Source organism: Odocoileus virginianus, chromosome 31 (genome assembly GCF_023699985.2).
Source record: "Odocoileus virginianus isolate 20LAN1187 ecotype Illinois chromosome 31, Ovbor_1.2, whole genome shotgun sequence".
Classification (NCBI taxonomy): domain Eukaryota; kingdom Metazoa; phylum Chordata; class Mammalia; order Artiodactyla; family Cervidae; genus Odocoileus; species Odocoileus virginianus.
The window spans coordinates 30007221-30033248 of NC_069704.1; the positions used below are offsets into that span (position 1 = coordinate 30007221).

At 45.8% G+C, this 26028-nt stretch overlaps 1 protein-coding gene and 1 long non-coding RNA gene across 9 annotated transcripts in view; both read right to left on the reverse strand.

Annotated features, from left to right (window-relative positions):
• Window positions 1-208: 208 nt before the first annotated feature.
• On the reverse strand, window positions 209-7210 carry LOC139032442 (uncharacterized). Its single transcript, XR_011484981.1, has 2 exons — window positions 3694-7210; window positions 209-731 (listed from the first exon to the last, which is right to left on the reverse strand). It is a non-coding gene; the product is annotated as an uncharacterized lncRNA (long non-coding RNA).
• A 1168-nt stretch (window positions 7211-8378) lies between these two features.
• The window catches only part of DAPK1 (death associated protein kinase 1), a 206029-nt gene continuing 188379 nt past the window's right edge, over window positions 8379-26028 (reverse strand). For 7 of the 8 annotated variants that reach the window (XM_070459526.1, XM_020902140.2, XM_070459525.1 and 4 more), the window contains 7 exons: window positions 21666-21854; window positions 18860-19057; window positions 17640-17778; window positions 16310-16430; window positions 13566-13754; window positions 9439-10667; window positions 8379-8975 (listed from right to left, as the gene is read on the reverse strand). In XM_070459526.1, coding sequence (XP_070315627.1) covers window positions 8942-8975; window positions 9439-10667; window positions 13566-13754; window positions 16310-16430; window positions 17640-17778; window positions 18860-19057; window positions 21666-21854 — 2099 coding nt within the window. In that variant the 3' untranslated portion in view covers window positions 8379-8941. Of the gene's footprint in view, window positions 10668-13565; window positions 13755-16309; window positions 16431-17639; window positions 17779-18859; window positions 19058-21665; window positions 21855-26028 lie in introns of all 8 variants that reach the window. The other variant, XM_020902143.2, reaches the window with a different exon arrangement.

The window sequence follows — 26028 nt, forward strand, 5'->3', positions numbered from 1 at the left end:
AAAACTTGGCATGTCAGAAAATGATACAGTTCATATGTATACTTGATAGAATTTTCTTGGATTTGAAAACAATTCTCAAAATTTATATGGCATTACTGATAGTGAATTTTAAAGCTGAAGGTTTTCTAAACAATCAGTAACTATAATTAGTAACTAATCATTTTCATGTCTCATGATGGTGATGTTGATTGAAAAAATACACACAACCTAAAAGTTGAGAGTGATCTTTTACTTAGAGGAAATTTTTAGGGTTTCAGTCTGGAGGTAGCATCTGAAGAACCCTGAGAGAACTGCTCCTAGGAGGTGAGGCGAGGAGTCAGGTTATATAGAAGTTTTGGAACAAACGGCGGGTAATCTGAAGGTCAAAAGTATTTTTGTGAATTAAAGAAAACCAAGCATCTCAAGTTCAGGAATTTAAAATTTTTCTCTGGATAGAAGTTGCAAGAGTCTGGGCTCACAGAAGTCATTCCTTTCATAAATGCATCTCAGCTATCTGAGGCCAGGGTCCGTGTTTTCACACCCTGAGCTCCTTTGGGCTCACCATAGGTAGGGAGTGGCCGCAGTCTGATGGAGGCTGATGGCGGGTATTCTTCTCCTTCCCCAGTGCTCTTAGGCTCACCAGCTCACATTGGAGGGCTGTAGTCACTGATGACTCTGACAGCCTTGTTTACTGATATGGCAAGAAATATTTCATCTCTCAGTGGAAAGATTGAATTTTCTTTCCATTCTTGCTAAAAGAATGATATTATAAAAGTTGTTATAAGCAGCAAAAAATGTAATAAGAGACCATCATAAGGTGTGTTCACAGTTAATAGGTAAAATAACACTTTTCTGGGAAAATAGAAATCCAGACAGAGTGCAACACGAATGCAGTTTTTTTGTTCAGCAATAAATGTTTCCGACCTTGGATTTTTAATTGTCATGTGACAAAGCTTCACCCCCACCCTGAATGTTTCAAGTCTAATCCAAAATGCAGGGGGGAAGATGCATAAAGATGTTTGTCCCAGTTTTATTTATAATGCGGGAAAAAGACCTGAGTATTTCATGGTAAGGAACAGTGAGGTTAGGTGGGATATGACAATGCTATTTTAGTATTATGCAGCCATTAAAACTAATGTTTCTGAAGAGCTTCTAGTAACATTGAAGCAGCTGTCACGTTACATCAAAGAAAAAGCAGGTACACCAGAAACTAAATGATAGAATATGTCAACTACACTTCAATTTTTTTTTAAAGCAGCATATAAAATTGTACATCTTAATGTCCATTAAAATATGTCTAGAGAAAGAGTGAAAGGAAAAAACAACTTCCATTGCATGGAATTGCCTCGAAAGCCGAAGGACACAGTTGAGCCCCAGGGAGGGCCGGCATAGCATGGTTTGCTGCCTTCAGCACAGGGGCTTCTCCTTCCCAGGCGAGGACTGGTCACAGAATCCCGTGATTTAGAGGAAACAGCCCTGGCCTCCGTCTAGGGTGACTGCCTCTCCCTTCTGGGAAGACAGTAACTTCGGCATCAACACTGGCTGTGATGCAATCTGAGGGCTGTGCAGAACCCCAGAGGGTCACACTGGTGTGGGAGGTTGGCACAGGGTGGGGCAAGAAATTTCTTGTGATGCTGTTAGTCACCCCGGCTGTGGGAGATGGGCCCTCAAGGCTGAATTAGCAGGAACAGAGGCTCTTGCCCAGAACAGCTGCTCATTAAACATATACACACACTTATACACAATACACAACACACACATTTATACACACGCATATACTCATACACAAACTTATACATGTATATACACATACACTTGGGTTTCCCTTGTAGCTCAGCTGCTGAAGAATCTGCCTGCAAAGCAGGAGAGTCCGGTTCGGTTCCTGGGTCATGAAGATTGGCTGGAGAAGGGATAGGCTACCCACTCCAGTATTCTTGGGTTTCCCTGCTGGCTCAGACAGTTAAGAATTTGCCTGCAATGTGGGAGACCTGGGTTTGGGAAACCTGGGTTCCATCCCTGTGTTGGGAAGATCCCCTAGAGGAGGGCATGCAACCCACTCCAGTATTCTTGTCTGGAGAATCCCCATGGACAGAGGAGCCTGGTGGGCAACAGCCCATGGGGTCACGAAGAGTCAGTAAGCACAGCACACATACACTTAGACACAGGTACACACAGTTACATGGAGGCATGGACACATGGACATGCCGCACACGTACACATATACACATACACTTGTGCACACTTATGCATACACACGCAATATACATACATACACATGCACTCATGACACTCATACTACATTACAATATAAACACTTAGCAGAGGAGTATAAACGGCCCCAGTTGTCAGAGGGCCCGACACGTAGTCTAAATTATGACTAATTGAACCACACTTATTTGGTCTAAATCTCTTAAAAGACTTTCCCTCCAAACAGTGTGGTTGAATCACTATCTGTAAGATCTCTTTTCATTGTAAAATTCTGTGATTTCACTGGGACAAGACACATTATTCACCAGGAGTTTGTCTCGGTCCCTTCATGGTCCTGCTGACAGGATCCCCATGGGCTAGCATCCGCCTTGGGCACCTGGCCAGACCACACTCACCAAGCATTAGCCCCTAGAGTGATGGGCATCAGAGTCCAATGCCATGGAAACCTATGCTGTAGTATCTGTGGAGCTTCTTTCCTGCCCTCCTCTCCACCCCCACACATTTCTTTTGATCAGAGAATTGCCTTGTGAACAGTAGACACAAGCACCCGTTTGAGGTGTTTCTGCTAGGATTAGCAGCTGTTTCCTTCTTGGGTCATTTCCTGCTCCACTACACGCATTTCCAGAGATGCGGATGGAAGTGGCTGACTACTGCCTGAAATCCCTTTCCAGGGGCACCTCCCTGACCAGGTGTTCAGCAGGGACAGAAGTTGCTGGTTCTGACCTGGCCCCTGCCTGGCAGCTGCTGAGTCCTCTCACCTGCACATGACCTTTGGCTGCAGTGATAAAATGGACCTCAACCTCAGGTGGCCTTGCAGACACAGTCACAGTCCCTGAAAATAGCCCCCTGAGAGCAAATTTTTGGGCTCCAAAATCACTGCAGATGGTGACTGCACCCATGAAATTAAAAGACGCTTACTCCTTGAAAGGAAAGTTATGACCAATCTAGATAGCTTATTAAAAAGCAGAGACATTACTTTGTCAACAAAAGTCTGTCTAGTCTAGGCTATGGTTTTTCCAGTAGTCACATATGGATGTGAGAGTTGGACTATAAAGAAAGCTGAGTGCTGAAGAATTGATCCTTTTAAACTGTGGTGTTTGAGAAGAATCTTGAGAGTCCCTTGGACTGGAAGAGATCCAACCAGTCCATCCTAAAGGAGACCAGTCCTGGGTGTTCATTGGAAGGATTGATGTTGAAGCTGAAACTCCAATACTTTGGCCACCTGATGCTAAGAGCTGACTCATTTGAAAAGACCTTGATGCTGGGAAAGATTGAGGGCAGGAGAAGAAGGGGATGACAGAGGATTAAATGGTTGGATGGCATCACCGACTCAATGGACATGGGTTTGGGTGGACTCCGGGAGCTGGTGATGGACAGGGAGGCCTGGTGTGCTGTGGTTCATGAGGTTGCAGAGTTGGACATGACTGAGCGACTGAACTGAGAGCAAATTCCTTAGAGAGCTGAGTTGAGCCCCAAGGCCAGCCTGGGGATCAAGTGCCAACTCACCAGGCTCCGTGTGCCCAGGGCTGGCACCTCTCATAGCAACAGGTGCCCAGCAGACATCTGGGGAATGACGAATCGGAGCACCTTATCCCCGGGAACAGTGTGGCCGAATTAAATCTTCAAGAATCCAAAGTCCTGAAAAGACTACTGTCGCCTTCACAAGTATGAATTCAAACTTTTCAACAACAAAAAGAATTAAAACCTGAACAGTAAATGAAAAAAGAAGTCAAACAAAATTCTGACTTCTTCCTCCCATGATAACCATTTTATAGTTTTTTTTTTTTTAATAACAAATATCAAATCCTTCAAAAGGCAATCTTTCGTGTTTTTATTTCACCTTCCCCCCAAAGTGGGAGGCACATGCTTTGTTGGGCTGCACTAAACACATGAGTAGTCTTGTATATTACCAAACATATGAGTAGTCTTGTATATTACCAAACACATGAGTAGTCTTGTATATTACTAAACAAACACATGAGTAGTCTTGTATATTACTCAGCAAGCTTTACAGTTACCTGGGTATTTTTAGGTTCCAGCTTTCTTTTTTATCTGTTCTTAAAAAACTGCGGTAAAATAAATATAACATTTTTTTTTCCCATTTTAATCACTTGTAACTGCATGGTGCAGTGACAGTAAATACACTGGTATTGTTGTGCCACTGTCACCTCCAGAACTTTTTCATCTTGCAAAACTGCAGCTTGCCTTTTATTCTTAATGAAGGTCTTCCCCTATTAGCTCAGATCTCTTGGCTACCCTTTGGTATTACAGCCTGGCTAGCATCTAGTGCTGTTGATGCAGGAGTAGCCAGGCCCAGCTCTCCACTCTGGTGTGGTTTTTCTGGGGTCACACAAGCAGGATTTAGAAAGACTGGTGGAGACTCTGGACACTGAAAGGGCCAGAGAGAGTGTTTAGTTGCTAAGTCGAGTCTGACTCTTTGCGACCCTTTGGACTGTAGCCTGCCAGGCTCTTCTGTCCGTGGGATTTCCCAGGCAAGAAGACTGGAGGGGATTGCCATTTCCTTCTCCAGAGGATCTTTCCAACTCAGGCACTGAACCTGCGTCTCTTGCTTTGGCAGGTAGATTCTTTATCCAGTGAGCCATCAAGGAATCCCAGAAAGGGCCAAGGGTAGTTTTATGGTTTCAGAGAATCCTGTAAGTGTAATTGTAAACTGCTTTTTGCAGAAAAGACCACCCAGAATTCTGATTCCTTTTCATAGGTGTGGGATCCAGATTTTTGAACCAATAAGAATTCCCAGAAGTCCCCTCCAGCCCATGCCTTAGACACTTTGGGTCATTAGCATGCTTCTGTCCACAGGGGGACCCTGGGCACCCCAGAGCAACCACAGGGGATGAAGAACATGTGCCCAAGTGCATTTTACAGCAACTCTAATAAAGGGTCCACAAAGGGCTTCTTTCTGGCTCCGAAGAACCTATACTTGATTCTCACTGTGGTGCAGGAGGCTATGAATGGCTTGGCTTCTTCCCTCCTGTAGGAGGCAGAGTCGTCTACTAATGCTGGGGTTCTGTGACGGTTCCAGCCTGGCTAGAGTTCATGGCGCAGAAGACCCGCAAATGTGGCCTGGAATGTCCCCACAGCACTTGCCGGGGCAGGGCAGTGAGCTCAATGGTCCTTAAACTCTGGGTAGTAATGATTCTGAAGTATGGCTTCAATATTTCAGCAGCTTAGGTGGCCCCATAATCTTACGAACAGGCACCTGCGTAAAACAAAAGTATGAAGACTCGTGCGGGATGTTTGCATCCTCTGCTTTATTTACCCAGCATCCTCCTTCTGTCCCTTTCTCCTGCTGCTACAACTCCCTTCTTGGGCGAAATTGCTCCTTTCCCAAAACTGTCCCAGGGTCCACAGGGCCAGGCCAATCATTTGACTCTGTCTCTCTCTCTTCCAGACACTGGGAGGGACCATGACCCAGACTGGAGCACTCAATCTTTCTCTGGGGTTTTACTTACTGATGCAACCAGACACAGTCCTTGCCTCCTGGGTGCTATGTCCTGGTGCTAGAACCTGTGATGTGAAGCACTTTTGAAGCAGGAGGAAACAAAGCTGCCACTCAGGAGGGAGTTAACGCAAGAAAAGGAGGTTCTGGGAGTTCTCTGGCAGCCTAGTAGTTAGGATTTCGAAATTTCACTGTCAGAATTCAATCCCTGGTCAGGAAACTGAATTCCTGTAAGCTGAGTGTGGCCCAAAATAAAAGGAGGCTCTATTCCTCTAAGGCAACTGTGATTTCAATTTCAGCGCCATCCTTTTGACACATGTCTATATGTAGCTTTAAATTTTACTCCATTAAAATTTATTTTCTCCCTATAAAAGTAAATCATGTTTACTAACGACAATTTAGGCAAAACAGAAATGAATTCTACTTCCACCACCACAGAAAAACATCAACCACACCATTGTAGTATTTTCCTTCCAGTTTTTTTTCCTTTGCTACTTTTTTTTTTTAAAGAAGCTTTGAGGTTTTACTAAAGATGGGTTTTGTCACTTAAGAGTTTTTGTCACTTACAGCTATCAGCTCAGTTCAGTCACTCAGTCGTGTCCGACTCTTTGCGACTCCATGAATCGCAGCACGCCAGGCCTCCCCGTCCATCACCAACTCCCGGAATTTACTCAAACTCATGCCCATCGAGTCGGTGATGCCATCCAGCCATCTCATCCTCTGTTGTCCCCTTCTCCTCCTGCCCCCAATCCCTCCCAGCGTCAGGGTCTTTTCCAATGAGTGAACTCTCTGCATGAGGTGGCCAAAGTTTTGGAGTTTCAGCTTCAGCATCAGTCTTTCCAATGAACACCCAGGACTGATCTCCTTTAGGCTGGACTGGTTGGATCTCCTTGCAGTCCAAGGGACTCTCAAGAGTCTTCTCCAACACCACAGTTCAAAAGCATCAATTCTTTGGTGCTCAGCTTTCTTCACAGCCCAACTCTCACATCCATACATGACCACTGGAAAAACCATAGCCTTGACCAGATGGACCTTTGTTGGCAAAGTAATGTCTCTGCTTTTTAATAAGCTATCTAGGTTAGTCATAACTTTCCTTCCAAGGAGTAAGAGTCTTTTAATTTCATGGGTACAGTCACCATCTGCAGTGATTTTGGAGCCCAAAAAAATAAAGTCTGACACTGTTTCTACTGTCTCCCCATCTATTTCCCATGAAGTGATGGGACCAGATGCCATGATCTTAGTTTTCTGAATGTTAGGCTTTAAGCCAACTTTTTCACTCTCTTCTTTCACTTTCATCAAGAGGCTTTTCAGTTCCTCTTCACTCTCTGCCGTAAGTGTGGTGTCATCTGCATATCTGAGGTTATTGATATTTCTCCCGGCAACCTTGATTCCAGCTTGTGCTTCATCCAGCCCAGCATTTCTCATGATGTACTCTGCATGTAAGTTAAATAAGCAGGGTGACAATATACAGCCTTGATGTACTCCTTTTCCTATTTGGAACCAGTCTGTTGTTCCATGTCCAGTTCTAACTGTTGCTTCCTGATCTGCATACAGGTTTCTCAAGAGGCAGGTCAGGTGGTCTGGTATTCCCATCTCTTTCAGAATTTTCCACAGTTTATTGTGATCCACACAGTCGAAGGCTTTGGCACAGTCAATAAAGCAGAAATAGATGTTTTTCTGGAACTCTTGCTTTTTCGATGATCCAGCAGATATTGGCAATTGGATCTCTGGTTCCTCTGCCTTTTCTAAAATTAGCTTGAACATCTGGAAGTTCTCGGTTCACGTATTGCTGAAGCCTGACTTGGAGAATTTTGAGCATTACTTTACTAGCGTGTGAGATGAGTGCAATTGTGTGGTAGTTTGAGCATTCTTTGGGACAGCCTTTCTTAGGGATTGGAATGAAAACTGACCTTTTCCAGTCCTGTGGCCACTGCTGAGTTTTCCAAATTTGCTGGCATATTGAGTGTGGCACTTTCACAGCATCATCTTTCAGGATTTGAAATAGCTCAAGTGGAATTCCATCATATCCACTAGCTTTGTTCATAGTGATACTTTCGTGCAGGACAAAATCTGATGGCCTGGGGCAGTGTGGTCTCTAAGTAAAGGCAGGCAGGTATGTATCTTTTGTAGCAAGTTTTCTCTTGCTCCCATAGAGCACTAGTCTCTCCATCTTTGTACAGAAATAGAAAGCTTCCTGTTTCCCCATAGCTGAGAACTAAATGATACAATTTGGTTTTGGGGCTCACCCAAGGAAGTGGAAAGAGCTTCTTTTCTTTAAAGCAAAAACACAGGTGACATCATCCAAGCTCTTTCTGTTTTTCCACACCATTCCCAACTTCAGTAATAATTAAGCACCTAATAAACTGCTGTTGATTTCCAGCCCTAAGAGTTTAGGTTTAATCACTTTCTGGACTGGCTGGTCCCACGAGGGTACTGATAAATGAAAACATGACAAAAAGAATCCTTCTTGAATTAAAGACCAACAAGCTAATGCAACAAGCAACAGTTTATTTATAAAAAAAAAAAAAGGAAAAGAAAAAAAAAAAACCAAAAAGAAAACTTTTTTTTACTACATCTTAAAGATTAAGTAAAAATACCTGTATTAATATATATGTATATACATACTGCATATATATATATACATATGATATAATATTAAAATTACATGCTTCTCAGGACAGAAGAATTAGGACATGTTCCCTTATTTCAATTTAAAACTCCATCACAATTCAAAATCACTGCAAGAAAACTTGCTTCCTTTATTTTCTTTTTGAGACTTCAAGTATAGGAAGTTTTCAAACCAGGATCTAAATGTGGAGAACCGTCTGCTATGCACATGACAACAAACTGCCACAAATCATGAGTCGGGGTCTTCTGAATTCTCACACAGGTCTTGGCTCCCTATGACCGTGTCAACCTTCTACCTGAGACGACAGGGGATGAAGAAGCAAGACAGCCTGCAGGTTCCACGTGAATGTTCACACTGACGTTGAAACAAAAGCAAACACGAACATGTCTTGTAGTAACAACACTGGCCATGAAATTGCTCTAGAGGAGGTTTTCTTTCTCCCCTTTCCTTGCCAAAGGAAACACAAAAGTTTCCAAAAAAAGAAAAAAAAAAAAAAAACCAAAATACAAAAAACCAAAAAACCCTCGGGTGAAGCACCTCTGGCGATGATCAGCATACAGGAAGAGACAGAGAGGGAGTGTTTCTTTCTCGACAGCTTCGGGCTGACTTGGATGATTTCAAACACACCCTCTTCTGCAAAAGGCACTCACATATTTTCTGTTTATAAATCATACAGTGGGGTTCCTTACATGGGAGTTTTTCCTACAAATATAAAAGAGATAAGCTGAGGACATGGTATAACAAAGAAAAGAGTATAAGAAATACACATCTTGGATAAATGTGCACTTTTTTTTTTTAAAAGGACATTTAATATAATAGTTTAAAAAAATTTCATTGAAAAGTTAGGAATTCCAGTAAAATTATCATTAAGAAGCAAGGTACTAGAGGATGAGAGGTGGAGGGTGGCTAGCTTTTCAAATGGCCAAAGGTTTAAAGGACAGGGTCTGCTCTTGAACTAGAAAGACCATTCATTCACACACCAGGGAATGTGTGAGAGGAGGGAGGCGGTGGCAGAGAAGTAGGTGAAGCGGGGAGGGAGGGGGCGTCCTTCAGGATGTGGGCGTAGGAAGGAACGCGCCAGAATCTCTGGTGGGAAAGATGGGCTTGTGTCCCCCTCGCCCCTGCAGTTGGAAGAGACCCTGCCCAAGCCGAAGGCTGCCCTCACCGGGACACGACCGAGCTAATGGAATTGTGAGATGCGCCACTGTTGCAGCTTGAGGCGTAGGCCTCCTGGCCGTTGCCGTCGAGGTTGATTTTGAACACAGAGGACGCCTTCAGCAGGAAGTCCGCTGCGTCCCGACGCCCCAGCTCCCGCAGTTTGGACATGAGGATGCCGACAGTGCTCTCGGGGTAGGAAGTCCATTCCCGGAGCAGGGCGTGGGCTGGGCTTGGGAGGAACTCCTTGGGAGACCCGTGATTGGTGTTGTACTTGGCCACAAGGTCGGGGAGGCCCAAGTTCATGGCAAGGAGGCACCAGTCCTTCCCCATGGGGTCGGGTGGGTCCAGCAGTCGGCTGAGTTTCCTCCGGGTCAGGAGGTTGAGATCTGACGCGTGGATGTCCATGCCCAGGCTGGCCTGCGAGTAGACATCGTGACAGCCGAAGCACATGATGCTGCTGAAGCTCTCCTTGTACCCGCCCATAGTGTTGGTCAGCGAGGTCTCCTTGAGGGTCTGCGCCCGGAAGAAATCCCGTGGCTGGTAGATCATGACGGGCTCGTGATGCTCTCGCAGCTGCTGGGGGCTCAGGTAGTGCTTCACCGTCAGCAGCCCGGGCAGCGTGGTAGCCATGACGTTCTCGATGGTGCTGCATACCGAGTCCAGCAGGAAGCAGCACTTGATCTTCTCCGTCTCCAGTCCACGCACCTGCACCTCTATGCCCTGGCCGTGGTTGACCAGGAGCACCAGCAGCTCGGCCCCGCGGTTGGCGATCTTGCAGCCGTTCACCCACAGGCGAATGTCCGCGTCTCCCTCCGCGCTCTGCTGGTGGATCCACCGGCATAGGTTCACCTGCACCTTGTGGAAGATGCCACACGGGAAGGGGGTGAGGTGCTCCACCGGGACGACGCGCACGCCGCCGTAGACCCGCACCTCGTCCTCCTCGTCCGTCCAGGAGCGGTGCAGGTTGTCAGTCTTGATCAGGGCGGGGATGTCCACCATGGTCCCACTGCTCAGGTCCCGCGCGCAGATGTCCATGGCATCCAGGATCTGCAGCAGCTCCTCCACGTCGCTGTCGGGCACCAGGCGCTGGACGTCCTCCATGGTGTAGCGGCCGCGGTAATGGTGCAGGGCCCGTGGGGTCTCCACAGAGAGCAGCTTCCCCAGAACATTGGTGCACAGCCAGCGGGGATCTAGGAGCAGCACGTCCTGGACGGTTTCGCTCTGCATGATGTTGATCTGTCCCAGGGGACAACAGGAAGTCATGCATTAGGAACATAAAGGACCAGATAACCCAGCTGCTCAAACCACTAATGGGCCTGAGCAGGGATGAAATCTGTGCAGATGCTATAAGGAACGACCCAGGACATTCGTATGGAGGGGTCTCAAAATCAACACTGAACCAAGAAATACCATTTGGCAATGCCATAAAGGAGATTCTGAAAAGATTACCTTTGACTCTTATTATAAAAGGCCAATGCAATAAAAGAGAGAGGGAGAGACAGAAGCCCAATGCAATGGGTGACTTTTGACTGGATTCTGAATCCCAAAATAAATACACAAATGAATAAAATTAGCTGTAAAAGAAAATACTGGGACAAGTGGCAAATACTTCAATGAGGACTATAAATTCAACCATAGTATTATATCAACATTACGTTTCCAGGTTATGATAATCAAATATATTATGGTTATGTGGGAGAATGTCCTCCTTAGCAGATGCGAACTAAATTATTTAGGGGTGAAAGGTCATGATGTTTGCGAAGCAAATACATGAACAGAAGAGAGACAAAGTAAATTTAGCAAAGCGTAAACAGCTAGTTAAATTAGGTTTGGAGGATATGAGGATACATCCTACTATTCTTGCAACTTCTCTGAAGGCTTGAAATTTTTCAAAAAAGATTCAGAATGTTACATTAGACTGTTCTGGAAAGATATGCCACCACAGTGGTTGGCCCTGGAGGGGCAAGGGAGGAATGAGGTGAGAGGTGATGGCAAAGGGGACTTCAGCTTTTCCTGTCATATTCATTTCTTTAAAAAGCAGAAGTTAGAAAGAATTTAAAAAAATGACACACACATACACACAAATAGAAGCACCTTTCTCCTTTTTGGCACTTACCCCTCCTTCCCTGCCTCTCTGTCCTGGGTTAGTTCTACAAAGATCAGGGATCTCACATGGAGGCTGAGATCTGTTTGCACTGGGAGAACTTTTCTCCCCATGAAAAGTGAAAGAGAGTGTTAGTTACTCAGTCATGTCCAACTCTTTGCGACCCCATAGACTATATCCTCTGTCCTTGGAATTCTCCAGGCAAGAATACTGGAGTGGGTAGCCATTTCCTTCTCCAGAGGATCTTCCTGACCCAGGGATCAAACCCAGGTCTCCTGGGTTGCAGGCAGATTCTTTATCACGGAGCCACCGGAGAAGCCCCACTTTTCTCCTCGAGTCTAAGTCTTTGAGATGCCCTCTGTTCAAACTTGAGACATTTCTGGAATGTAGAGCAGTACCTTTTAGTTTTTAATAAGACATTCGGTAGAATGGGCTTCCCTGATACCTCAGTTGGTAAAGAATCTGCCTGCAATAGGGGAGACCCTGGTTCAATTCTTGGGTCGGGAAGATCCACTGGAGAAGGGATAGGCTACCCACTTCAGTATTCTGACCTAGAGAATTCCATGGACTATCCATGGGGTCGCAAAAAGTTGGACACAACTGAGCGACTTTCACTTTCACTTTGGTAGAATGCTGTCTGCAATTCAGTCTCAGACATAACTATCTCCTCAGGGTCACAGAAGACAGACAGATACACTGTGCCTTATTGGAGGCCACTAAGGAGACAGATGACTGAGTGCAGTGTGTGATCCTGAGCCAGAAGAAGACAGAACAACTGATGAAATCTGAGTAAGATCCTTAGATTATTTCCTAGACACCAGAACAGTACTGGAGAGGGGCTGGCAGCCAGTCAGAGTGAGGCTGCCTGATTCAGATTTCCCTTCTTTTCTTTCTACCTTTATTTACTTATTAAAGTCTCAAGAGCAGGGAGAGATGAATTGCCAAATCTCCATAATCTAGAAAGTTGCTGATCAAATGCCAGAAGACAAGAGAATACTTTATTAAAAAGAGTGAGCTTATTATTTTTGTTAAAATATATAAATTTATATGTAGCACTATAAGGTAAGCTTTGGTCCTTCATTTTCCCCATCCTTGGAGGCAATCATTTAAAGTACCGCTGGAGGGGCTAGTAGATTTAGCCTGTAGTTTCATGGGGAGTCAAAGTGACACAATCACTGCTTGAGGCTCTAGTATTTTAGGATCACTGGCTTCTTGATTTAATTAGAATTTCAAGCCTATATGATCCATGGCCAAGGGCCCAATGTGGCCCCTGAGAATGGGGAGGCAAACTTCTTGTTTGTAAATTCTCCGAACTGCTTCTGGTTTTTCACGTTCAGAACTGTTCTTCTTGGTCCAGACTAGCTTATACTGTCTCCTGATTTTACAAGATGGACGCATGTGAAGGCTACGCCCTCTTTAGTGGGACAGGCAGCATATGAAGCAATTAGAACAGACTTCCCAAACTACATCCCAGTGCTGAATGTAACATAACCAGAAACAGAGATTTCTATTTCTTGATCATTTCTGGGGACCACTGCTTGCTACATCTTACTGTCTCCAGATGTCATCTCCATGAGGACACATCACTGTCATTTCTTGACTGTCTGTGAACCCACTAGGTCTGTGTGTAGCTGACACAGCTCATGGGGATCAGTCATCCGAGCTGCAGGAATCACAGCTAAGCACCAGGGGCTATGGGGAGAGGGAGGAGAGGCCCAGTCACCCAGTGTCATGGGAATTCTGCCCTCAAACTAAGAGAAGCCAGAAAATCGACCAAGCAAAGCAAAGAAAAAAAAGAAAAAAAAAAAAAAAGCACAAAAAAACCACCACAACAATAACAAATGAACTGTGCTTTTAAGGTGAACAGGAAAGCAGAGGCTCGCAGTTTAGGAAATCACCCAAGCCTTCCTGTGAGGCATCATGGGCAGTGCGCAGTTGCCACTCTGCCCCTCCAGCTCATCCTAGCTTCAGATGCTGGAAATGCATCCTGGGGGGCTCCTCCCAGATCCCTGCCAGGCTGGAGCTCTCACCTCGCCAGCACTGTGGAGCTGCTGAGCGATGCGCCGGAGGTCCGCCTCGCTGGCCAGGGGGTTCAACTGGTCCTGTACATCATACACGAACTGCTGCAGTGACATCAGCTGGTTGGGGCCGTTGAGCTTCCTCCAGGAGGGCAAAGTGGAGATGATCTTTTCACATAGGTGAGTCATTGGAGGGCAGACCTAGAACATGCAGGATGGGCAGGTCAAGGTACTGCTGTGGGGACTCAGGGAGAGCTGGGATTAAAAATGATGCTGCTCACATCTGCACTGCTGCATGGAATTATTTGGGTGCACTCATGCTTTTTTGGCTAAGTACTGGGGCAGTTCTTTTTTTTTTTTTTAATTTGAACAACACTAATAGCTTTATTTAACAAACACGGATTGACTACCATGTGCAAAGCACTGTGTTAGGTGCCTGGGGCAGTTCTTTTTTCAGACTTGCCTTTAAGCAGAATCTATTTCACAAATCTACAAGTTTACAGAGGCTTTCACTTCTGCTCATGTTAAACAGATGGTGAGGCTTTGCAATAATGGTTCTGGAACTGTGGACTCAGTGACCTAAGGTGCACCAACTTCTGATGTCCCCCCACCCCCTTGGAGTGAGGGTTTCAGCCAGGGGATGACCGCTTTATGAACAAAAAGACAGGAGAAGAGAGTTAAGTATCATTATATCAACATTAGATGGGTTTTTTTAAAATTAGGTATCGGTGAGGATTACTGTTGAGACATGCACGCGTGCTATGTCACTTCAGTCGTGTTCCACTCTGTGTGACCCTATGAACTGCAGCCTGCCAGGCTCCTCTGTCCATGGGATTCTCCAGGCCAGAATACTGGAGTGGGTTGCATGCCCACCTCCAGGGGATCTTCCTGACCCAGGTGTCGAACCTGTGTCTCTTATGTCTCCTACGTTGGCAGGTGGATCTTTACCATTAGAGCCAATTTGATTAATTCTTGGTAATTGGCTTGTAATGAGCTTTTCATCTCTTAACTTGGTTAAATAAACCAGTCTATGTTACAGACTCATATAATCAACACACCTTCCTAATTAAACCTCCCACAAGCCATACACTGCACTGCATCATTCGTTAGGCAGTCCCTTCTGCAATCATTTTTATGCCTCCTAAATTTAACAGCGTTCCTAGGGCTAAAAGCAGTGGGTTTGGTGAGTTCCATCTGCCTGATTTCAGGAGCTATGGGGTGCAGGGACGTGGAGCAGATATATGCCACACTCAGCTCAAAACTCCGCAGGGAGCACAGGCCCTTGTCCCACCTGGTGCGCAGGCGCTGAGCCCTTCACAGACCGCTGTTCCTGATCGCCACCCACTGGGTTCTGTGACCAGGTTCTCTGAGGCCCTCCAAGCTGCCCACTGAGCACTGTAGTGTGGCCCTTTTCAGAAAGTCAGGGTCAGGCTTCATGAGAGAGGAAAGAGTTCCTGAAAATTCCCAAAGCACATCTGGAACTGGAGCCTGGTATTGTAAACAGGTCACTTCCATCAGGTAAACAGTAAGCTATAACTAAAGATGGCCTCTACCAGGCAGGGGGATAAGAGGTGTATCGTTGTTACACTGGAGCTTAGAAGAAGAAACAGTCCCTGGAGCACTTTTTTGTTTTGTTTTGTTTTGTTGTAGCATTTTCCATTGGAACATTTGCTCATTTCAGAGAGCTTTTTGAATATTATGGATAGTAATCTTTCATATGCCAGAAACATTGAGAATATTTTTTTTTCCCCAGTCCATGTCACCTTTTAACTTCATTTATGGAATTTATTTGCCAGAAAAAACTTTTTAAACTTTTATGTTGTCCAATGTATTTGAACAAAATATTGGTGTATTTTCTTTGAAAACTTCTGAGGTTCTCTGTCTTGGTTTGAAAGTTTTCTCGAACACTCTGGAGGTATTTTAAAAATAAATTCTCTTGCATTTCCATTCAAGATACTACTTTTTACATTTAAAAGCTTTAATCTGCCTACATTTTATTTTGGGGCTGCGTAGTGAGGAGGAGTTCAACCTTATTTCCTTCCAGGCAAATAGCCAGTTGTGCCAGGTCATTTATTAAATTTCCCCATTAAATTTAAATAACATCTCTGTTTTCTATTACATTTCTGCAGATGTTCTGAACTATTTCTACCCTCACTAATCTATTCCATTTATTTACTGATTGCAGAGCCTTTATGTTCACTTATTCTTCTATTGAAATGTTAAGACAAAAACCCCATGTCCTCAATCCCATTCAGATGCTAATGAGAACTGTACAAAGTTTATATAACTCCGGAAAATGAAACACTTCCTAAGATCTTGCCATCTAAGAACACCATCTCATTCCATTTGGTCATCTATTATTTCTTCAGTGAATTTTGTTGGTGACTGTTTTTCCACTTTTCTGCATTTCTGAAATATTTCACAATATGTTTACTCACTTTTGAATTGCTTTTGTAATTTTTAGGAAGCAATTTTACTCTTAAATAAACCACTAAAACTCAGAATTTCATACACTCTAAGGTAGTCTGTCTTGCCCATAACAACTCTTCATCTCGAGGCCATCTCCTCATTTCTTTACTCTTCCTCACCCTAGAACAACAGGATGAAAATGTGGCGATGTAGACACCTTGTACTGGGTCCCGTGAAAACCAGACTAAACCATGAGAACCATACAAAGAGGCACAAAGAGGTCCAACTCCCTGGTCACTGCATGGTCTGGTTGAAGGTTGGGTCCAACCCTCCCCAGGTATACTCACCGAAACAATCTGGCTCCGTATTTCTTGCAGGTGATTTCGAAGTACCTTCATGTCCTTAGACCCAGAAGCCCCAGCATCCAGAACAAAGAGCTTATTTGAAATGTGAAGATCGTTCCCAAACCTAGGGGAAGAGCAGTGGCCTCCTGAGAGTGACGCAGTCTCCCCAGGTGTTTCCACAGAGGACCAGGCTCCTGCTGGTCCAAAGGGCTGGGGGTGAGGGGGAGCAAGGAAGGGCTGGTGGCCTTGCGGAGACACACCCCCACCTGCTGTTGGCTGGACTCTGTAATGTTACCCTGGTGTGGAGGCCTGGGGACACCGCCTGCTCCAGGTGCAGATAGGTGCCCCAGGTTCCACAAAACTGGGGAACACAGCTTCCCTCGACACAGGAAAGGGGAGGCCTAATGAACTCACTTGACCAGGCAGGAGAGGAGATACTGTGGAAGCTGATGGAGTAAGAACAGAGGGATGAGTATGCACCAACACCTTAGATCTAAGGTATTAGTAGATCACCGGAAACTGTCACAACATTGTTAATCGGCTACACTCCAGAAAAACAAGTGTTAGTTCAGAAAAAAAGTTCAGAAAAAAAAGTATTAGTAGAAGCCCAACTTTTCACATCAGGAAGATAATAGGTAAGTGTGAGTTGATAAACCAAGAAATCAAATTACTAGCATATTAAATAGAGCTGCAGGTTCAACATTTTTTGGGGGGGGGATAGACACTAAGTAAAAATAGATACTTTTACACTGTGATTCTAAGCGAAACAAAAAAAGTTTTCCAAGAATACTTGACGTAAAATGCACTCCGATATTTTCTATCATGTTCCTCTCACCTACATTGTACCTTGTACCGCAGGCCTTTGATACAAAGTTTATGATCCACTAGCAGGTTGCAACTTACATTTTAAGAAATACTGATTGATGTCTTCATACACAAAAAAGATAAATATGTGAGGTGACTGATATGTTAATTAATGAGATGGAGAGAATTCTTTCACATTGTGTATATATATATATTGAATCACCACTTTGTATAGTTTAAATAGCTTACAAATTTCACTTGTCAATTACACCTCAGTAAAGCTGAAAAAAAATGCATAAAACAACTAAAAAGAGTTACCTCTGGGCAGTGGTACTCCAAGGCTGCTGATTTTTATCCTGTGCCTTTTACTTCTGTTTAATTTGTTATTATGTGTATTGGTGGCTTTGGTAACAATGAAACATACAATTAAAATTTCAGCCAAGCCAAAGAGACCTTTCAGTTCTTTCATTCCTCTCTCTGGGTCACCTGATTTCGGCTGCATTACCTGAAGATACAGCAGCCACCTTACCTGTTCCTGATCTCTTTCAGCAACGAGGTATCTTTGTCATATCCAAACTCGCCTCCAGCTGGACGAGGAAGGTTCATGATGTCAGCATGGGTGGCCACCACGACAACTCGGAGTGGGTTCTTCAGCTTGCCGCCAAAGGCTGAGGGCAGAAAGTGAGCCATTTCACACCTGCCCGGGTGTGGAGAGCAAACCTCCACCCTGCCCAGGTGAGGTGGGGTGCTCGGTCTGGGCTGCCTCGCTAGGTGGATGAGACTGGTACATTTTGCCTGCAGACTTGCAAACCTGTGCCTGCTGATCGGAGTGACCTGTAAGGTCACTAGAAGGTCTAGGCCTGGCCAAAGATGGAATGAGCCTATTTCCTGGGCCTCAAGGAAGGCTGCTCAGAAGTGGGCCAGAAGCGACCACAGAGTGTGACACAGCTTCTCAGATCTTCCTCCAAGTAGGCCTTATTTGCACAGTGAGGGGAGATCTAGCTTCTGGCTGGGGGATGCCCTTTCCAAGACCAGAGCCAGCTGCTGAATGCAGCACAGCACAGAAATGGCTCAGAAGGGAAACTCCTGCAGTTCACATCAGCAGAGAGCCTCTCACTTATGGCAGTGTTTAAAATGAAAACATGAAGAAGGAGGAGGCAAAAGTGGAGGTACCCTGAAGGGAATTAGCCCAATTTATTTTGCTGTTATATGCTTCTCAAGAAAAGAATTGACTGCTGAGTTTTACATTTCACTAGGGAAGGCTGCTTCTTTTTTTTGTATGAAAAGAACAAAATAAGTCTGTCCATGCTGTCTTTTCCTTTAGGAATAAGGCTAAAATACTACATTCAGTTAACATGGTTCCCTTTCTTTCATTTTTGATGGATGAAGGGGAGCTTGTTCTGTTTATTAACTACATGCCCATTAGGTAAAGGCACAGCAGCTATCAGATAAGGTGCCCCCTATGCACCTAACAAAAGTGACCACAGCTCTGAAATATAGAAAGAAAGTCAGAAATGACTCTCAAGGAATTGTTCAGAACTGAGTCTTTGTGGCAGAAATATGCAGTCATGAAACAACTCCTTGCAGAACAAAACCAACAGCTGAGCCTTAGAAAGCTTCCCGAGTGGAGATCTCCTGATAGGAAGGAGGAATAAGGGTGGCTTACTGGCCACAAGCTGCCAGATCTGGGCATGAGCGGGAAGCAAGGTCAGGAGGAAGGGACACCTGCCCCCCAGCGTCGTGGCTCACCTATTGGTTCTTCCACTGGGACAAGAGACTTCAGGAAACTAAGCCAGAAAATCACTTGATTCAGCTGAATCTCATAGGGCTCTTCTAGACTGAAAACGATGACATGGATGGACGTGGGATCGTTTGCAGCAAAATAGTCATAACAGCAGAAGTAGACAGGATTTCCAGAGAACTCCCATACACTGAAGTCACCAATGCCTACAGAGAAAAAGGAAAGGAAAGATTAACAAGCGTGAAATGCCACCAAATTTTAATCACAATTTTTCTTAGCACTTTAGGGATTATGAATAGGGACAGTGACATCCACCGCATTCATCTGTTTACTTATGCATCTACTTAAGTATAGATCTACATATGGAATATTTACATATCTCTATATTTTCTGTTTATGTCTGTTTCTATACTCATGCCTTTTATCTATACAACGATAGATGGCTTAGGCGGTAAAGAATCTGCTTGCCATGTAGGACACCTTGGTTCAATCCCTGGGTCAGGAAGATCTCCTGGAGAAGGAAATGGCAGCCCACTCCAGTATTCTCGCCTGGAGAATCCCATGGACAGAGGAACCTGGTGGGCTACAGTCCATGGGGTTGCAAAGAAGTGGACATGCCTGAGTGACTAACACTACTACTACAGTAAACCTACTTGTATCTGTAATCTGCTTTTCCATTTTCCTTGACACTTCCATGATCATATCTGTATCATTATTACATGTGTATCTCTATCACATCTATTTATAACACCCCAGAGTGGTACAAACACACACAAACCCCACACATGTGGGTATGTGCATGCCTATAAGCATACCTGGAGAGGTGTATGTGTACAAACACTTGGTTTTCTATCCCCCAACACTGGAATCTTCACTATGAAATGTAACCTTAATTTTGGTTTAATAGTGACTAAATTCACCTTTACGGCTAAGGGGCGATCTGTTCTGGATGGTCAGAAGGGAGTAGGCCACTGCACACAGGTTTAAGATGCAATAACTGATTAGCGGCTTGGCACACGAAGGATGCAAGAGGAACTGTGAGGAGACTGGGTCCGAGAGGCCAACCACACTGGGGGAGGCAGTGGAAGGGTCAGGCTGGGGAGGAAGTGTGTGTGTGTGTGTGTGTGGTAGGGGTGCGGTCGCTTTCCCACACAGGGGCTATGGTGTGGCTGGTTTTCCTGTAAATGTCATGGGCGAGATTCTGACCTGGAGTTTCTAGGGCACCCAGAACCTCCTCATGATCGTCCAGACACCAGGACACCACCAGATCCCACAAGGTCGGTGACACCTACCCAGTGGCCTCTGGGGAGTCAGGCAGGACCACTTCAGTTACAGGATTTCAGGCTCCTTTTCCCTAATTTTCCCCCTTGGTGCTTACTCTGTGCAGAAATTCTGCAGTCGAGACATTCTGGAAGATCCACAGGGTTTTTCTAGAGCCCAGCACTCCTGGGGAGCATGACCCTCTAAGTCTGGCAGCTAAGACCTCAGTGGGAATAGTTTGGGGAACACAGAAACAGGCCCTTTGAGCCTGCGGAGTGCTGGAGCCAGACCGGGAAGGGGGTGAGACCAGGGAAGGAGGAGGGGTGAGGGTGTGCTGCGCACACACTTCGCTCCCTACGCGGCAGGGCCAGCTGTGCTCCCTGGAACTCGGACAACACTCAACTTTTAAGGGAGCAAAATGCATATGAACTTTATTTCCTTAGGGTCCCTGGCCCAGTAGCAGCATCGCCAGGAAACTCCCCAGATGGGCTGAATCAGAGGCTTAGGGGCAGGGCCTGGCAGTCTGTGCTTCCAGTGGCTCCAGGGCGTGTGTGTGTATGCTGGAGTTTAAGAACTGCTGCTTTAGGTAAACACCCTGAGTATTCTATTTTTAACTGGGTTTAGTATATAAAAGGGCTTTCATGAAGATGCCCCCAATTTCTTCTGAGTTCCTCTCTCTAGTACTTTTAATAGACACCAGCTCATAAAATCCTCACAGTTAAGGGAACTGAGGCTCAGAAAAACTGCTCTATCCCTGTTCTGAATGAACTGCATCTCAGCAAGCTTTGTGTTCCTGGTTGGGGCCCTGGGAACTCTAGGGAGAGCCAGCACTTGGGTTTCAAATTGGGTATACCAACTGCTAATGCGACTCTATTTTATGAGGTTAAAAAATGTGCTAATTTACTCAACAGACTCAAAAGACTGTTGAGTAAAGTCTTCATAAAAAATTTACTCACCGTCTTTGAATTTGAGTCTTTAAATTTATTCCAAAGAGTAAACATACTCTTTACTCAAAAGACTCTTCACTTTTACTCAAAAGACTATGAGAGTCTCTTGGACTGCAAGGAGATCAAACCAGTCAATCCTAAAGGAAACCAATCCCGAATACTCAGGATGCTGAAGCTGAAGCTCCAATACTTCGGCCACTTGATGCAAATAGCTGACTCATTGAAAAAGATCCTCATGCTGGGAGGTACTGAGGGCGGGAGGAGAGTGGGGCTCAGAGGATAAGACAATTGGATGGCATCACAGACTCAGTGGACATGAGTTTAAGCCAAGCTCTGGGAGATGGTGAAGGACAGGGAAGCCTGGCGTACTGCAGTCCATGGTCTGGCAAACAGTCAGACACGACTGAGCAACTGAACAACAACGTAACAGTCATTTGTTAAGCACCTACTGTGTTTAGCTTTACTTTTGGGATACTAACCAGCCGTGCCTCAGCCCTGGGTCACTCCCATGCTGGCCCTATCTCCACCCTTAATGCACCTGTGGCAGATGCCCGCCAGGACAGGTTCCCTGCAGGAAACTCTTTCCGTTTGGGGAGGGTGAGCCTACCGTTCAAATAGGCATTCTGGATGTCGATTGCCTTGGTGGACTGGTCATCCGTGGCGCAGTGCGGGTGGTGGGACGGGGCCCCGAACACCTCCAGCACCCCCTTGGTGAGGCCCGGCTCGAACATCATGCTGCGGCTCCTGACACTCACGTTCTCACAGCCGGGGTACAGGTTGTTGATACTCACGGACACTGTGGGCCAGAGAGCGGGCACGTTAGGTCTTGCCCACCCTGTCCCTCCCAGCCTCTACCCTCTGTCTCTCCCTCCCTTCAGGCCAGGGTGTGTGTGTGTGTCGCTTGCATATGCTGCGCATCAGTGATTCCCAGGGACATTGTGCTGATCCTGTTCACTCCACCTCTCGAATCCTTTCCTGTGCTGACTCAATGGACTGCCTCTCTCAGGCTTGCTCACCATTTGCCTCCAGTTAGGGGCTGCCGAAGGGAGGCACTGGAGAAAAACGTTGATGCCCATTTCCCCTTGCACTGCCTGCTGCTTTTCTGATGCCAGTTGTGTCTCTGACTCTAGACTTCCCTGAGCAGCTTCTTCCCTGGAGCTCCAGCTTTCCCAGGATTGCGACTTCTTCCTCTTGCCCTTTCCGCCCCAGGGGTGGTAGCTAACCTAGCCTCTGGGTGCTTCACGCTCTCTTGTGCATACCTATGAATTGTGTCTGTGACTTGGACCTTTCATTAAATCCCCACCAGGAGCCTGACTGATACAGGTGAGATGAGTATCACTCCAGCACATGAAAAGTTAGATTGAAAGAAAAGTGACCTTAGACAGTAGCAGGCCATAGCATTAATTAATGCTGAATCACAGTGAGAAAGCTATTCCTTTAGAAGATCCCCTTGAAAGTTTTTAAATTGCTTTAGCGGTAAGTCTCAGTTTGTGGCATTAAGTCTTTAGCATGTCTTCAATCCTTGCTAATCTCCCCTTTTAATAAGGAAGGAGTGGGTAACAGTATATGAGTTTCCCTGGTGGCTCAGATGGTAAAGAAACTGCCTGCAATGCAGGAGACCTGGGTTCCATCTCTGGGTTGGGAAGATCCTCTGGAGAAGGGAATGGCTACTCATTTCAGTATTCTGGCCTGGAGAATTCCATGGACAGAGTAGCCTGACAGACTATACAGTCCATGGGGTTGCAAAGATTTGGACACGACTGGGAGACGTTCACTTTCAACAGTGCATAGCTAGATTTTCATCACATCACTGTTCACTGTATTTATTTTTATTTACTGGTAGCAGTGGTATTGGTTTTCTATTCACAGAAAGGATGGTAAGGATTTCATTTTCAAATCTACATATTTTAGTAAATAAAAAGAACCAGTTTTAAAGATAGTATCATGAATAATAATGGCAGAACTTTGTGGGGGATCAGTTGAATAGCACAGTTTGGGTCCCCGGGGCTACGAGCAGAGCCCTGTCCTCAGTCCTGACTGCCTGTTGGCTTGCTTGTCTCTCCAACAGACCTCCAGCAGTATGGTGAAGGCTAGGACTTGGGTGGGTGCATCTGGGGGCTCTGGGAGTGCATTAGGGCGGGGCTCAGTGAACTAAATCATACTATACAGTCAGTACCTTTGGTTCAGAGTTAACAGTGACAGACACAGCAAGGTCATCACACCTGGGTCACTTGACTTTTAAAACTGGTGATCCAAACACAAAGACAACCCTTGTTGAAAGGCCAAACATTTCAGATGGAGAACATAGACAATAGGAATTTTCAAGAGGTTGTGGGGGAGGAGGATAAAATTGGAGCTCAAAGGCTGGGTCAGGTACAAGGGCGGAAGAAGGGGCAATAAGATGGAAAGAACTATTCATATATATGTTCTCTGCCCCACAATCTTCCCCCAGCCCTGGTATAAAAGAAAGAAACTGCTGGCAAACAGAAAGGTTAAAGGCCAACACTCTAGGCCAACGAGATAGTTTAGTGTATTTCTTTAGAGATTGTTAGTCCAAGTCTGAGAAAAGCCATGTGACTTCCATAAGAATGGGTGTGTCTATTTTCCTGTGCTCCAAAACCTGTGTCTGGCACGGCCACTGTTAGGAATAAGTTTTGTCTTAGTAGCACTGTGGGCTTGCCGAGGAAGAGCAGACTAGATTTGGTAAGTGACAGGCACTCCTGCACCTCACTGACGGTTTTTGTTGGGAGGATGAAAATCAGGACATTGTTTGCATACAGTATTATTAAAGAACAATTTTACAGGGAAACAATAAAATCATGAGGAAAGCATTTTTGCTAACCACTGACCTCTAGTGGCAAATTTGGGAAACTCAGCAGTGGCCACAGGACTGGAAAAGGTCAGTTTTCATTCCAATCCCAAAGAAAGGCAACCCTAAAGAATGCTCAAACTACCGCACAAATGCACTCATCTCACATGCTAGTAAAGTAATGCTCAAAATTCTCCAAGCGAGGCTTCAGCAATATATGAACCATAAACATCCAGATGTTCAAGCTAATTTTACAAAAGGCAGAGGAACCAGAGATCAAATTGCCAACATCCGCTGGATCATCGAAAAAGCAAGGGAGTTCCAGAAAAACATCTATTTCTGCTTTATTGACTATGCCAAAGCCTTTGGCTGTGGGATCACAATAAACTGCGGAAAACTCTGAAAGAGATGGGAATACCAGACCACTTGACCTGCCTCTTGAGAAACCTGTATGCAGGTCAGGAAGCAAGTTAGAACCGGACATGGAACAACAGACTTGTTCCAAATAGGAAAAGGAGTACATCAAGGCTGTATATTGTTACCCTGCTTATTTAACTTATATGCAGAGTACATCATGAGAAACGCTGGGCTGGAAGAAGCACAAGCTGGAATCAATATTGTTGGGAGAAATATCAATAACCTCAGAAATGCAGATGACACCACCCTTATGGAAGAAAGTGAAGAGGAACTGAAAAGCCTCTTGATGAAAGTGAAAGAGGAAAGTGAAAAAGCTGGCTTAAAGCTCAACATTCAGAAAACTAAGATCATGGCATCTGGTCCCATCACCTCATGGGAAATAGATGGGGAAACAGTGGAAATAATGTCAGACTTTATTTTTTTGGGCTCCAAAATCACTGCAGATGGTGGTTGCAGTCATGAAGTTAAAAGACGCTTACTCCTTGAAAGGAAAGTTATGACCAACCTAGATGGCATATTAAAAAGCAGAGACATTACTTTGCCAACAAAGGTCCATCTATTCAAGGCTATGGTTTTTCCAGTGGTCATGTATGGATATGAGTGTTGGACTATAAAGAAGGCTGAGCGCCAAAGAATTGATGCTTTTGAACTGTGGTGCTGGAGAAGACTCTTGAGAGTCCCCTGGACTGCAAGGAGATCCAACCAGTCCATCCTAAAGGAGATCAGTCCTGGGTGTTCATTGGAAGGACTGATGCTGAAGCTGAAACTCTAGTACTTTGGCCACCTCATGTGAAGAGTTGACTCATTGGAAAAGACCCTGATGCTGGGAGGGGTTGGGGGCAGGAGGAGAAGGGGATGACAGAGGATGAGATGGCTGGATGGCATCACCGACTTGATGGACATGAGTTTGAGTAAGCTCTGGGAGTTGGTGATGGACAGGGAGGCCTGGCATGCTGTGATTCTTGGGGTCGCACACGACTGAGCGACTGAACTGACCTCCAGTGGTAAAAAGTGGAAGGCCCCGATGGAGAAGCCACTTTTGCACCCAGGTCAGAAGAGACTTCCTGCAAACACTGCTCTCTGATAAGCAGGCAGCAGCCTCCTCAGGGCTCTTTCTGGGCATTCACTCCCCCACGGACACCAGGCGTTTCCTTCCTACCGCAGGATCACAGTTCCACAGCTGTAGCACAAAGGGAGCGTGTGCGGCAGCCATGTGCCGTGAGCGGCTGCACCAGGTCCCGCACGCCATGCTATCCTGTCTCCTGGCTGGTGGCTCAGCCTCTAGCTCCAGCACACCACAAAAGGCAAGTTTCTAAAAGCCCAGAACCTTCCTGCCGCCTGAGGGATATAAACGTGCTCACGCAGGCACCTCTCCCGGGGAAAGGACGAAGGCCTGACCACTCTAGCGGAAGTCAGGGGTGTCTAGAGCTGGGGCACAGCTGAGCCTGGCTGCAGCAGACCTCCTGCGCTGAAGACTATGCTCCAGAGCAGCCTTTCCTCATGCCTTACAGAGAAACGCTGCCCGGTCCCTTCTCCTACGGTACCCAAGGCCCCCAGAGCCTGCCGCCCTCCCCCAGCCGGGTCCCCCCAGGCGGCCCTCCTGGTGCTTATCTGTGCCATGCTCCGTTTTCCTGAGGACCCCCTTCTGCTTTGTGAGGGTCAGAAAGTGACTGTTAGGCTGCCTGGTCTGGGGCTGCGGGCGTCCTGGCTTCATGTGCTGCCGCCTCCTGCCTGCACTCTGCAG